The following is a 14,896-nucleotide window of genomic DNA, read 5'->3' on the forward strand; positions in this document are numbered from 1 at the left end:
CCCTTTCTCTTGCTCTTCTCCTTCTAGAATCCCTATAATGCCGACATTGGAGCACTTAATGTTGTCCCGGGGGTCCCTTACACTATCCTCGTTTTTAAAATTCTTTTTTCATTTTGCTGTCCTGTTTGGGTGATTTCCACTGTTCTGTCTTCCAGGTTGCTAATCTATTCTTATGTATTAACTAAACTGCTTTCAATTCCTTCTAATTTATTCTTCGTTTCATTTACCGTATTCTTTATCTCTGATTGGTTCTTTATTACATTTTCTAACTTTTTGTTGAAGTGCTCTCTGAGTTCCGCTGTTCTACTCTCAAGTTTGGTGAGCATCCTTATAACCATTTCTTTGAATTCTTTATCAGGCAAATGAGTTATCTTCATTTCATTAGAGTTCTTCTCTGGGTTTTTTTCTTATTCATTTGGGGCATGTTCTTCTGTTTTCCCATGTTGTTAGACTTTCTGTATTTGTTCCTATGAGTTAGGTGAAATAGCTATCTCTCCCAATCTCTGTGCCAGATGTTTTCGGTAGGCCAGTTGTAGTTGGGCAGGCACATGCAGTATCTGGTATGCTGCCTGGTCAGAAGGAGTGAGTTCTAGGCAGGGCAGCTGTGTGTGTGTGTATGCTTCCTTGCCCTTCAGCTTGCCTGGTGTGGCCTGGGCTGCCCGACGTGTGCTCAGAGTACCCTGTTGCTTTAATCGTCTGTTGCCTCAACCGGCTCTGGGCGGGGCTGCTCTGAGTGCACATGTGGCAGTGCCCCACTGTTTCTGCACTTTCTCTGTAAGGGATAGCGCTGCATATGGGTACCACAGCATTTTGCCAGTTCTGCAGTCTCACTGGGTGGGGGCACCCCGCGTGCACACTTAGCCCACTAGGTACATGCAGCAGCACCATCACCACCACCCTCACCCTGCTGCACTGCTAGATCAGTCTCCTCATTTGTGCACGCTATGGCGCTCTTGTGTGCCTGCTGGACCTACTTCCAGGAGGCGTGGCTGGGGACGTGCCACAGTGGCCCTGCAGTTCCGCCAGAGAACCTGGAGAGAGCTTCCGCCCACTATTCAAGTGCAGGGGAAACATACACAATGGCGTTCACCAGTTCCTCCAGTCCTGAATAGTTCTCTCAGCTCTCAGGGAGCTCTCCCAGTTCCCTGAACTTCTCTATTCAGTCTTCCTTGGTGGTTGTGGAGAAGATGTTCAATTGCCTCTCAGTTGTCTCTCAGGAGGAATTGCTCTAAATCCAATGTGTTCTTCTGAGGGGTCGAGTTCCTGTGGTTCTCTATAGTTTCTCCTACGCCACCATCTCGGATCTGCCTCCAGAATGTTGTAGTTTCTAAAGAGAAATAAATCTTATGAACTATAAGTCAGAATCTATGTGACAACAGTTTTAGAAAGCCTCAGAGGGAAATTCATAACCATAAATACCATACAATAAAAATGTAAGTAGGAAAATAAGAGAATTAGTCTTTTATCTCAGTCATCTCTTTACCCATAGAATATGACAAATCTTACGAGGTCCTCCTGTTTAATCTAATTTATAGCATTTAAAAAAACTAGGCATCATACAAATTAGAAATTTGGTTTTATTATACTTGAAATTCTTTTATTACGTTACATGACTTTTATAATCCAGACTTGCCCTCCCAGATCAGACCTATCCGGGGATAGCTCTGACAGCCCAAGGGGGAGGGGAGGGAATGCATCCAGGAGGCCGTCGACCTGGGCAACAAGCAGCGTCCCCTCACTCATAGAGTCCCTTCTCCGCTAGGAGTACAAGAAGCAGTCAGCACTGAAGCTGGGTGACATCAGTCACCGTCTGACAGAGCAGCAGGAGGACTTTGCTAACAAGACAGCTCAGTACCAGCAAGAGATGAGGCATCTCCATCGGATGCTGCAGGACAAGCAGGGGATCCTGGACGAGGCCCTGCAGCAGAAAAGGTAGGGCTGCCCCAGCCCCCTATCGTGTTTGGGTTTTGAATTTTTGGTAGAATTTTCCAATAAAACCCTCTGGTTCTGTTTTGTTTACTTAATTGCTTATTTCTGTTTTTGCATTTTAGTTTTATCTGAATTTAATATTGGTCTTGATTTTTATTTGCTCCTCATTTTGTTTTCTTTTGAAAATTTCCCCCAGCAATTGGCATGTAGCATTGTGTAAGTCTAAGGTGTACAATGTGATGATTTGATACACGTATGTATTGTGAAATGATTACCACAGTAGTTAACACATCCTTCACCTTACATAATCTCCATGTTGTTGTTGTTACGGTGAGAACACTGAAGATCTGTTATGTTAGCAACTTTCTAATGCACAACATAGTATTGTTAACTATAGTCACCATACTGTGCATTACATCCCAGCTCTTCATTTTCTTTAATTCCTCCTTGAAAATGTTCTGTTGTTTGACTATTGGACTTCCTAAATCAATTCAGTTCCCTAATTGTCATCCCCTTTTTTCTTCTCTTTTCCATTTTCTTGTGAGATTTTATTAATTTTTGATTAAATGTTTTTTTTTTTTTCATTTCCAAGAACTTTAAAATCTCCGATCATTCCCTTTTTGGAAGATCATAATCAGCAGATTATATCAGTTACAGCTCTACCCTTTAAACATATGATAGAGGAAGTATTGCCAGTGTATTAAAAACACTGGGGAATATCATATGCTTGTGAAGTTGAACTTGGTGGTCCCTCACATTGTTTTGGTTTCATGCTGAGTCCTCCCTTTCAGAATGGCTGTGTTGTCTTTGACAGACTGGAATATACACTGACGTATACAGAAGAATCATAATGACTCTCCAATGTGATTTTCTTCAAGTTATAGTAGCATCCATGTATTTGATGCCACGCAGAATGTGGTTATCTGTTTGTTTTCCATCACCCAAATGCTTCTTAATACGCGGCAAAATGAAGTCTTGTCTAACATGGTTTCTGTAGTCACAGAAATTCTTACCACCAGGAATAGTCACTTTATAAAAAGTTGGGCCGATACCAAATTTCTTGACAGATGGGAGGTTTAGAATTGCATTAATAGAATGGAACTTTATTTTTCACTTTCTCCCCATTCCATTTTTTTGCCCTTTCATGGTTTAACAGTTATACATTTCTATTTCTGTCCCTTTAGAGGTTACCCTTAAAATTTCACCATGAATATTTAACGTTAAAAAATAGCAATTTAATCAGCATCTCTACATTTCTCTCCCCAAATGCAAGACCTATGCTTTTTTAAAACAATAAATTTTATTGGGTAATATTGGGGGACAATGCGTCTCTCCAGGGCCCTTCAGCTCCAAGTCGTTGTCCTTCAGTCTAGTCGTGGAGGGCGCAGCTCAGCTCCAAGTCCAGTCGCTATTTTCAATTTTTAGTTGCAGGGGGCGCAGCCCACCATCCCATGTGGGAATTGAACAGGCAACCTTGTTTATGAGAGCTCACGCTCTAACCAACTGAGCCATCTGGCCGCCCCTCCAGCAGCTTGTTGTCTTCAATCTAGTTGTGGAGGGCACAGCTCACTGGCCCATGTGGGAATCGAACCAGCAACCCTGTTGTTCAGGGCCCGCACTCTAACCAACCAAGCCATCCGGCCACCTGCAAGGTCTATGCTTTAATCTAATTATTTCCCTCTCAGTTTACGTGCTACTGTTGTCTAGTGTCATTAGATATAGGTAATAAACAAAGGTCTATTTTATGTCATTATTTTTAGCTTCCCCCAATTAAATGTTATTAGTTTTATATAGTTGCTTATTTTGATTTACCCACAGTTTACCAATTTATTTCCTTACTAATTGTTAAAAGCAAGACAACAAGCCCCAAATGTAGTTGTTTATGCTAAGCCCCACATCACCAAACCAAGACTTAATTTACAGTTTCAGCTCTTCCAGAAATGGAACTTTAAACCAGTCCATCAGGAATCACCTGGTCAGCACCAGTTAGGCCACCTGCCTGATAGGTCCCTGCCGCCCCCTAAAGAAAAGTAACATTGCAATAATCAACCTACTTTTTTGCCTCATGTAACTTCCTTCTTCCTGCTTCTTTCTGCCTATAAAAGCTTTTTACTTTATACGGCTCCTTTTAAAGTAAAAAAAAAGTTTTTTACTTTATACGATTAGGCCTGGCGATGCCTAATCATGGGGAGCAATGTAAATTCAAACTGCATTTTTTGAAGTTCTTGTGGAACAGTTATGACCTATCTAGGTCGCTTTCTTTTCTTTTCTTTTCTTTTCTTTTCTTTTCTTTTCTTTTCTTTTCTTTTCTTTTCTTTTCTTTTCTTCTAGATGAGGTGCTACTAGATTCAAATTGAACTTTGCTAAAAAAAATTAAAATTTTCATATTTCTCAGTTTATCTTTTAACATATTCTTTCTTATATCTCAAACTTTATTTCTCAGATTAGTTTCCTTCTTCCTAAAATACATTCTTTAATCGAACCGGCAACGCTGTTGGTCAGAGCTCACACTCTAACCAACTAAGCCATCCGGCCGCCCCTCTTTCGACGTTTCTTTAGTGAGAGTCTGTTGGGAGTAACTTTCTCTAGTTTTGTGTAGCTGAAAACATTGGCATTTTGTCCTCATCTCATTCTTGTAAGATGATTTTTGCTGAGTGCAGAACTCTACCTTGACAGGCCTTTTCTCTCAGCATATTCCATTGTCTTCTCTGTTTCATTGTTGCTTTTAAGATGTCTTGTCATTTAAAAAAAATAAATGATCCATCTTTTCTCTTCTATCTTTTAAGATCTCTTCTGTCTCTTGTATTCTACAGTTTCACTGTTATGTGTTTTAACTATGAATTTCTTTTTACTTACCTACTTTGTATAAGTTATATGTGTGATTTTGTGTCTTTCGTTAGTCTAGAAAATTCTCAGCCATCTCATAAAATAGGTCATTTCCTATTGTTCTTTCTAAATTTTCTTCCAGAATTCATTAAATGTATGTTAGACCTCCTTATTGAATACTCCCATGTGCCGTACTCTTTTTTTTTTTTTTTTTTTAAACTTCTCTCTTTGGCTCTGTTCAATGTACTACTGTTTAGCCCATCTATTGGGTTTTTTGACTGACTGTCTCAAAATTGGCTTTTCACTCTTGGTTCACTCTATTCAGGGCCTGGCGATGCCTAATCATGGGGAACAATGTAAATTCAAACTGTATTTTTTGAAGTTCTCATGGAACAGTTATGACCTATCTAGCTCGCTTTCTCCCTTCCTTCCTGCCTTCCTTTCTCTCTCTCTGTCTCTCTCTCTCTCTGTCTGTCTCTCTCTCTCTCTTTTTCTTTCTCTCTCTTTCTCTTTTTCTTTCTTTCTCTCTCTCTCCCTCCGTTCCCTCCTTCCCTACTTCCTTCCCTCCCTCCCTCTCTCTGTCTTTTTTTTTTCCCCAAATGCATTTGAGAACAGTAGACTCTTAGCCTCTCGGAGCAGGTTTGAAGATCTGCAGGTTGTCCACCCAACCATCCTTTCTGTGAGGGTCCTTCATGCTTCATGTGCTTCCACGTTCCTGCCTAATTCAGGAATACATAGCTCAGCGTGTATCCAGGAAGAGGAGGAGAAACGTGGACATGAGAGAGTATAGGGTTTTCTTTCACACCCAGTTTACATGGGCCCAAGACCTATTCTCCATTCTACAAAAATCGGGCTTTCTATTATGGGCTTTTGTCCTCAAAGCAATGCCAACATTTTGTTTACCTACCTCTCTGATTTCAGTTTAGTCTTCATTTTTTCCTGCCCTAGTCTTTGTTTTGAGTTTAGCCATTCATTTATCATGATTGCTGTACTTTATTAAACACCCAGGTGTTTTTGTGCTAAAAAGGGTCTGGGGATTTTTTTAGGCAAAGTTTAATTAAATAGTGCCTAACACTCAGTGGGCATCCAGGGCCTTGGAAGGAACCAACATTTCACAAGAAAAGTGAATCCTGGACGTGTGGGCATGTCACTGGTCTCCCTGAGTCTCATTGTTCTCCTCTTTAAACAACAGTGCTAAGTCCACCTGGTAACCCAGTTTCTAACGTTTCCCTAACCACCTGGGAGTGTCTCTGAAGGAGCTGGCCTCCCCAACCCTGCCATCCTGTACGAGGCATCTCCTCCCGGGTGAGGCTTGCTGTTCTCTTCCCTATACTTCTCCATGGGGCTTATCACCCTGTGAGGTGGGGATTGGCACCCTGGTCTGTTCCCCTCGTGGACCATGGCCCTGTGAGGACATGGGTATGTTTGTCTGCCCTGTTTCCTCAGCACCGCACATTATGCCCGTCACAGAGTCCTGATTCAGAAAAATCTGCTGTTCTGCCCTTGCCTTTTCTCAAGCCTTGGTTCCCTCTGGGCACTCGTCCTCCTGGCACATGGTCTAGGCCAGGAGGCTGTGTCCTTATTCATGAGCCCCACCACCCCACGGTCTCCTCCTCAGCCCGTTACTCACTCTCTATGTCTGGGCCCATCAGTGACTCTATGGATGGATGCCCGTGAATGGTGCCTGAGTGTCAGCCAGGTCACAGTGGGGACAAGCAGAGGGGACAGAGGAGAGGCCTGCAGGCCCATGCCATGTGGGTGCCCACAGCCAGGCCACTGTGTATAGGTCGACCACTGCAGTTATTGTAGTTTATTTTTATGCGTGTTAATTCTGTAGTGAAACAAAGGGTATGTGCATTGATGCCAAAAGAAAAGAAAAGGCAAAACTTGGGGAGGAAAGGTAAGAAGTTGTCTTTAGCCTGTGTCCTAGTATTCTTTTCTACTTCCAGGAGACCTTGGCGCTTCATTCAACACTGGGCCTCTTTGCTTCAGAACCTAAGCCCCATGGGCTCTGTTCTCTGATGCGAAGCATTCTTCCACTTGAGTTCTTGCTACTTTAGGATTCAGAAGGGCTCTATGAATAGCTTTTAGTGGTGCTACTTACAACTCTTCCTTTGTTGTGTTGATTTCTCTCAGAGCCATGGAAGATGAGCTTGAAGTCGTTTGGCAATCTACCTCCAAGGAAAACCAAAGAATCCGAGCGCTTCTGCAAACTACCCGCGAGCGGACAGGCCTGTGGGACACCAGAACTTTGGAAGATCTTGGCCTCGACGGCAGCTCTCAGATAGCTGTGATGGATGGCTACGTCTTCAGCTACTGTGACCTGAACACCCCCCCACCACCGGCCAGTCTTCGGGAGCCCCCGGGCTAGGGCCCCTCTGTCTGGAAAGGTCTGCCTTAACCAGGACAGGAAAGGGCGAAATCCCACCTAACACTGCAGTGTGTTTTCTCCTCCGGGCAAGGAAGAAATAAACTATCTCAGAAATTTAATTCATTTTTTACATTTTGCTTTATTTTAACAATGTGCTACTAAACTATAGCCGCCAGTGTGTGTCTTCTGGCCACATGGCCGCTGAGGCGGGCTGCGTGAGACCCCTTGCTCAGGTCAACAGGTGACCGAAGGAGCTGGCCCATCTCTGGGCTCCTAGAAAGCCCCAGAGGGCACAGCCAGGCGGGACGGAGCGCTCATCCTGTGTGTTAGAGAAGTTTGGCTGGATGACCCCATCATCAGGTGCAGCAGTGAGATACCTGTGCATTAGCTCCGGGGTGGTACTGATTGTCTGGGAGAAAACAAGGTGCTGGTACTTGTGACCCGGTAAGTTTACAAAACCTGTTCTGCCCTTTCCCCCAGCCCTTCTCGATCCTCCTGGGAAGGTCATTTTTCTAGGGCCACATAACCCTCCACCCCCTTTGAGAGCCCTGACTTTGATCCCCAAGGTGGGGTCCCTGCCTCACTGCCACCACAGAGAAGGATGCCAGGGGCCATGGTCCTGCTCCACTCTGTGCCACCTCTCTAGGTAGAGGATCCCAGCCTCTCGGGACCATTCACTGGGACTTCCTGATGGTCATGCCACCTATCGAGGGCTGCTTGTCCGTGTCATGCTGGAAGGACCCAGGGAAATCAGGCTACAAAGGCCCCTAGACAGTGGTACATAAAGGAAGAGTCCTGGAACAATCCTTGTATGAACCCTTCCTAGCTAAGGCCTGCGTTGTTTTGGGTAAGCAGATGAGCACCAGTGTTGGTCCTCGGTCATGTATTAAAGTTATACACGTGCTCTTGGTTACATGGGAAGTTGAGATAGAAAACTGTAGTTCTTCTACATTTTATTAAACTTGTTCAACGGTTACACAATTGTGATTTATTGTCATTTTACCAGGGGCAGAAAGACTCACCAGGATTTAAAACTGTGTATCATCTCCCTAGGAGATGACTTAGCAAATAACTTTGAAGTAGACAGGCTGAAAGGTGGCAGCAGCCCCCCAGTCTTTCACCTTCCAGACCTGTGCGCAGGGGTGGCTTGTCTGTGGGAACATTGCCATTAGCACATCAGCTAGAGAACCACTTTTGTCATCCCTGTCTTTTTCCTGCCTTCTCTGAGAACATTTTATTCCTTGAGGAGTGCACATTTTCACATTTCTGCTTTAAGTTTATTATTACACATTACAAATGTCCTTTGCAAGTTCAGCAATCCCTGGCTGCGTGCCCTGGCAGGGCTGGGAGTCGTGCAGCACTCGGCTCTGCCAGCCTCCTGCTGGGTGGCAGATGAGCTCAGAGTCCAGGATGCAAAGGAGAACAAGGTGGGCAAAGCTACGAAACAAGGCAGCGAGAGGTGGAGACCAGACTGCTGGGCTGCTTCGTGGAGGAACTGCAGTGTCCTGGGCTTAAAGAATGGACAGGCGATCAGGAGCAGAGGAGAGGCTTTGGGCCTGGAGGTTGGGGTGGGCAATGAGGCCAGACCGGTCCAAGGAGACAGACCTTGGACTGCTGGGAAAGAGGTACCTTCCCACTTCATCCTACAGGTTTCCAGTCTCACCAGGAGCCAGTTCCATTCTTTCTTGGTCCTGGGGGAGGCTTTATATGTTTCTAGAAAGGTCCTGTTTGAAAGTAACCCAAGGCAAAGAATTTTAAAACAGGATCCAGGAACCCAAGTGAGCCCTGCTGCCTTTGGCATTACTAAAAAGCAGTCCTGGGGAAGTCAGGACTGAGTGGAAAGAGTGGGCATGAGAGCAGGTGAGAAGCTGTCCTCAATTTCCCATTTGACCCATGCAGAGGGACAGTGGGATCAGAAGTGACTCCTTTGCACCTCGACCTCTGAGGAAAATGGGAAACACTACTACCCTTTTCCAATAGCTTCATTCTATATAGAGCAGTGGGGTTATCAAACTCTAAGGAGAAAGGAGAAAATTTTGAATTCTGTTGATTTTGATTGATATATTCAGCAAATATATGGGGTATGATAAAAAAAAATACAGTGACTTTAAATTTTTTTAAAAATTGCAGTAAAAGACACATTGCTATTAATCCCCCTCAAAATACTCCCCCTCCCTTCCAACACACTTATCCCATCATTCTTGCCACTTTCTGAAGCAGTTCTGGAAATCCTCTTTCATGAATGTCTTTACTTCTGCTATCGTGGCTGCTTCCACATCCTGAATCATTTTGACTTTAGGAAGAGCCAGAAGTCGCATGGTGCCAGATCCAGTGAATAAGGTGGATGAGGATACACTGTAATGTTTTTATTTGACAGACAGTGCTGTATACCAGAAGCAATGTGTAACACAGAGCGTTGTCACGATGGAGGATGATTTGTGGCACACTTTAAAACACACCTTTTCTCAACTGTAGCTCACACCCGACTGACTGCACTGAACAAGTTGAAACTTGTCACACACTGTTATTATGCTAAGGTTCAATGCACCGCTTCCCATATTGAAGGTCCCTGCCCTTCTGTTGGGTGGCACTCAGCAGCAGCAGTCACTGTATTTTGTGATCACAACATAAAGGCTCCATGTCACACATCACTTCTGGTACAGCAATTTCTGTCAAATAAAAACATTACGGTGTGTCCTCCTCCACCTTATTCACCGAATCTGGCACCATGTGACTTTTGTCTCTTCCCCAAAGTCAAAATGATTCAGGACATCGAGGCAGCCACAACAGCACAACTAAAGACACTCACCAAAGAGGACTTCCAGAACTGCTTCAGAAAGTGGCAAGAACGATGGGATAAGTGTGTTTGAAGCCAGGAGGAGTATTTTGATTAATGGCAATGTGTTTTTTACTGTAATACTTTTTTTAATTAAATTTATTGGGGTGACAATTGTTAGTAAAATTACATAGATTTCAGGTGTACAATTCTGTATTACATCATCTATAAATCCCATTGTGTGTTCATCACCCAGAGTCAGTTCTCCTTCCATCACCATATATTTGATCCCCCTTACCTTCATCTCCCACCCCCACCCCCCTATAATACATTTTTTTATTTAAACATTCACCATATTGTTTGATCACACCTCATATATATATTTAATTATAGTTGAGATTTAATGTACAGTGGTACCTCGGTTTACGAATGTCTCCATTGATGAACATTTCAGTTTGCGAATGCCGTAAATTTAATGGATCTATGGTATCATTAGCTAGTAAAATTCATGCTAAATTTGCAGTTTTAGGGTTGATTTTAAAGGTCTGGCACGGATTAATCCATTTTGCGTTACTTTCTATGAGGAAACCGTGCCTCGGTTTTTGAACGTTTCAGAACTCAAATGGTCTTCCGGAATGTATTATGTTCGAAAACCGAGGTACCACTATATTTTATATTAGTTTCAGATGTACAGTGCAGTGGGTAGGCATCTATATAATCTATGAAGTGATCCCCCCATAATTCCAGTACCCATCTGACACCCTACATTGTCTTTCAGTGTGTTTTTTTTAAACAATGCTTTATTGAAGCTTACTTAGTTACGATAAAATGTACAATTCTGAACATGTTCACCTATTTAACTACCACCAAAAATACAGAACAGTGTTCTGGAAGGTTCCCTCCAGATCTATTTCCTAAGTGCTTGTACCATTTTCTGTTCCCCCCACCAAGCACTGTGTGAGAGTTCTGGCTGTCCTAAACCTTCACCAATACTGGGTGCGGCCAGTAACTAGAGGAAATAGGTTTAAGGAAAAGCGTATCTTGGCATTTGGCCCCTGGTGCTCAGCTAGCGTTGGACCTGGGCCCCTCATCCTGGGTACTGTCTGCAGCAGTAGAGGGTGGCAGTCACCAACCTGGGCAGCTAAGGAATGCCCTCTCCAGGCCTGGGGTAGCAAAGGTTGGGCTGAGCTGGCATGCAAATCCCACACCTGAAGGCTGACTCTCTTGGGTGCTAAGCTGAAATCTGAATCCTCTTTTAAGACTGGAAATGTCATAAGTCCAAAATACTGCAGAGCAAGCCTGGGCAGCATAGGGAGGGCTTCGTGTGACCAGGTCCCATGGCTCTATTCCAGCTGGGCTGGTGTCAGCAGTTAGAGTAGCTGGCAGTCAGGAGGTGGGAGAGGGCACATGGCTGGTCTGTGCCTTATTGGGTTTCCTGGAGGCAGTGGGTTCCAAGGGTGGGGCCCCATGGCATCTGGTCTTTCCATCCTCCTGGGCTTGAGTTTTTCTCATTTTTGACAGTGGTGGAGTGGGTGATGGTAGTGGTGTAGGGAAGCAGGACCGGGGTTTTCTTCTAGCTTACATAGGCTTGGCAGGAGCCTCCTGGGCTGCTTTTACTGGCTAGTGTCTCTAAAAGCAGGACAAAGGTAGTTGGTGAGGACCCTGGTTGGATTGACAAAGTGTATTTGTCAACCCAATTTGTCAAAGTGAATCCTCCCTGCCACGGGAGGAATCCATGAGGCAGCTTCCTTAAACTGGTCAAGACCCCTGGCCAAGGGCTCGGAGGTGGGCTTTCTGCCTTCGTGCTGGGTGCTCTGTGCTCCCTTGTCCCCATCCTCTAGTTTTCAATCCGCCCATGAGATAATATTACGGGAGAGCAGGCCCTTGGCGTGGTGTCCGGGTTCTAGGCGTCTCGAGCAAAGAATGAGACAGAAATACAGTGGTGAAAGAGCAGTTTATTAGATGTGAAAGTACACTCCAAAGAGATAAGAGTGGGCCCAAACAACAGAGTGGCTCAAATGGTGCTGACTGAGGAGGACTTGGTGTTTTTATTTCCTTCTCTTCTACAATAGAGTGAGCTACTCCTCTCTATTTGTGGGGCTGCTTGATAGATACCTGTGATGGATAATGGCTAATGGTTTTGGGTGGTTGTTTCCCATAGACTATGTTGGACATGCAGGAATGTTACCTGACGTATCCAGGTGTCTTGGAGACCCAGTTCCTGTCTCTAACTGCCTGCCTTATGTCCCCCTTGAGAAACATGACCCCCATAAGTCTCTGTGGGGCACTGAGAGACAGGAGATGTCTTCTGTATCTGCTTCCTGTTGAACGTGGCCGTTGTTCCTACCTACTGGGGATTCACGGGACTCTCGCCCTATCTGATCTTAGATGAGCAGAAGGGGTCTCAAAGTCCGCCTGGAGGACCATGTTGACCTCTGTGGTCGGGAGGTACTGGAAGTCTTGATGGGGCATCATTTGTATCCCAACGGCCCCTAGATGAGGAGAGAGACATTTTAGTTAATAGAGTTAAACGTGTTGGCCCAAGAAGCAGGACTCAAAGCCACTGACACAGGGTGACTGCGTGATAAAAAATTGTTCGGCTTCATGGAGCCTGGCCTTTCTTCTGGTTTAACTGGTCATTCGGTTACTGTTCACCTGGGAGCGAGGCCTGGAAAGAGCGCTGTGCTACAATGAGCATAGTCAACAGACATTAATCGCAAGCTTTAGGGTAATTATCTAAAGCAGCGGGTAGGAGATTTCTGTGATTCAGGTTAGAAACAATCTATTATTTATGATTAAGAAACTGATTTGAAAACTGATTATAACCAGGGGCTATGGAGCCAAAACACTAGGGAAAAGAAAACTTAGAGTTTCTATAGTGAGAAGCCCTTTCGTTTGGCCCATATCATAACCACTATGCTATACACCTGAAATTAATATAAAACAATATTGACTGTCAAAATAAATAAATAAAGTATAAAAAAATTATCTCTCAAAAATGGACAAAGTTCAAAGGTAAAATTGCATTGCTTTAATAGTTCTCAGATATATATAGACTTAGATTGTTTCCCAGATAAGCGCTTTTAAATTGTGCTTTCCTTGCTAATTATTTTATGGTTAGACTGTAAATCCTTACCATTTAAAGACTTTGCTTATTCCGCTGACTCTTCACAAGTTCTTCCGGTTGGAACTCAGGTAGGTAAGTGAATACCTGTTATATGGTGTTTTGGGTCCTCCCAAAGCTCTGAGCTACTGTCAGCACCAATGGGAAGGAATGTAAGACCGAGTGAAACTGGGAACAGAAAAATGTTTGAAAACTTGGAGGCAGGTCTGGAACAAACTTTAAGTGGTAAAGAAAGATATAACATCTGTCTGAAGGTTTGACGCTGCCTCTGTCATGGAGGAAGGTGAATCAGAGGACAAGATGCCAAGAGGCTATGGAGAAATGGATTTACACTGCCAGACTAGACATGTCTTTAAAAACCATTGCAGGAGAAGGGAACCAGATATGCCCCAAATATAAGATGATCAAATAAAATGCAGGCGGTGTTAATGTCTTCTAACCTCAAGCATCTTTGCAATTGCAAAAAGCAGTTTGGAAGTGAAGGTTAAGCGCTTTAGCAGAAACTTAAATAATGGAGTTTATGGGGAAAAAATAACATGAAACTGATATAGGCCAAACAAAAGGGCTTCTCACTATAGAAACTCTAAGTTTTCTTTTCCCTAGTGTTTTGGCTCCATAGCCCCTGGTTATAATCAGTTTTCAAATCAGTTTCTTAATCATAAATAATAGATTGTTTCTAACCTGAATCACAGAAATCTCCTACCCGCTGCTTTAGATAATTATCCTGAAGCTTGCGATTAATGTCTGTTGACTACGCTCATTGTAGCACAGCGCTCTTTCCAGGCCTCGCTCCCAGGTGAACAGTAACCGAATGACCAGTTAAACCAGAAGAAAGGCCAGGCTCCATGAAGCCGAACAATTTTTCATCACGCAGTCACCCTGTGTCAGTGGCTTTGAGTCCTGCTTCTTGGGCCAACACTTTTAACTCTATTAACTAAAATGTCTCTCTCCTCATCTAGGGGCCGTTGGGATACAAATGATGCCCCATCAAGACTTCCAGTACCTCCCGACCACAGAGGTCAACATGGTCCTCCAGGCGGACTTTGAGACCCCTTCTGCTCATCTAAGATCAGATAGGGCGAGAGTCCCGTGAATCCCCAGTAGGTAGGGACAACGGCCACACTCAGCAGGAAGCAGATACAGAAGAAGACATCTCCTGTCCCTCAGTGCCCCACAGAGACTTATGGGGGTCATGTTTCTCAAGGGGGACATAAGGCAGGCAGTTAGAGACAGGAACTGGGTCTCCAAGACACCTGGATACGTCAGGTAACATTCCTGCACGTCCAATATAGTCTACGGGAAATAACCACCCAAAAGACCTCCCCTCTCTGCCCAAACTTTCCCTTGTTTACCATAACCATTAGCCATTATTAGTCAAGCAGCCCCACGTCTAGAGAGGAGTAGCCCATTCTAGAAGAGAAGGAAATAAAAACTCCAAGTCCTCGCCAGTCAGTGCCTTTTGAGCCACTCTGTTGTCCGGGCCTGCTCTATGGTATCTGTTTGGAGTGCATTTCCACTTCTAATAAACTGCTCTTTCACCACTGTATTTCTGTGTCTCGTTCAATTCTTTGCTCAAGACGCCAAGACCCTGGACACCACGCCGAGAAGGGCCCGCTCTCTGGTAACAAAACTTCCGAGGAAATTCACTGTAAGAGGGATTGGACTGCAGTGAGGTGACACTTCCGACATGTAGTTGAAGAGCTCGACACACAATGAGCCAAAGGTTTGGAAGAAGAATTGGGGGGAAAATGTGTTTTTCAAACAAATCCAGATTATTTTCCCTGAGGTGGGGGGACTTATGCTAATTGGTGGAACACTCACTCTGCTGGGGAAAAAATGAAAAGAAGAAACAGTAGCTTTAAGAAATGAA

The 14,896-nt window shown here is 44.2% G+C and overlaps 1 protein-coding gene across 3 annotated transcripts in view; it reads left to right on the top strand.

The window, feature by feature from the left end:
- CEP89 (centrosomal protein 89) overlaps window positions 1-7,245 on the top strand; it is a 58,192-nt gene extending 50,947 nt beyond the window's left edge. For all 3 annotated transcript variants that reach the window (XM_088800191.1, XM_088800193.1, XM_088800192.1), the window contains 2 exons: window positions 1,763-1,932; window positions 6,892-7,245. In XM_088800191.1, coding sequence (XP_088656317.1) covers window positions 1,763-1,932; window positions 6,892-7,126 — 405 coding nt within the window. In that variant the 3' untranslated portion in view covers window positions 7,127-7,245. The remainder of the gene's footprint in view (window positions 1-1,762; window positions 1,933-6,891) is intronic.
- Window positions 7,246-14,896: the final 7,651 nt, after the last annotated feature.

Source organism: Rhinolophus sinicus, chromosome 8, assembly GCF_057876585.1.
Source record: "Rhinolophus sinicus isolate RSI-liver-muscle chromosome 8, RSI-T2T, whole genome shotgun sequence".
In the NCBI taxonomy this organism is placed as follows: Eukaryota; Metazoa; Chordata; class Mammalia; order Chiroptera; family Rhinolophidae; genus Rhinolophus; species Rhinolophus sinicus.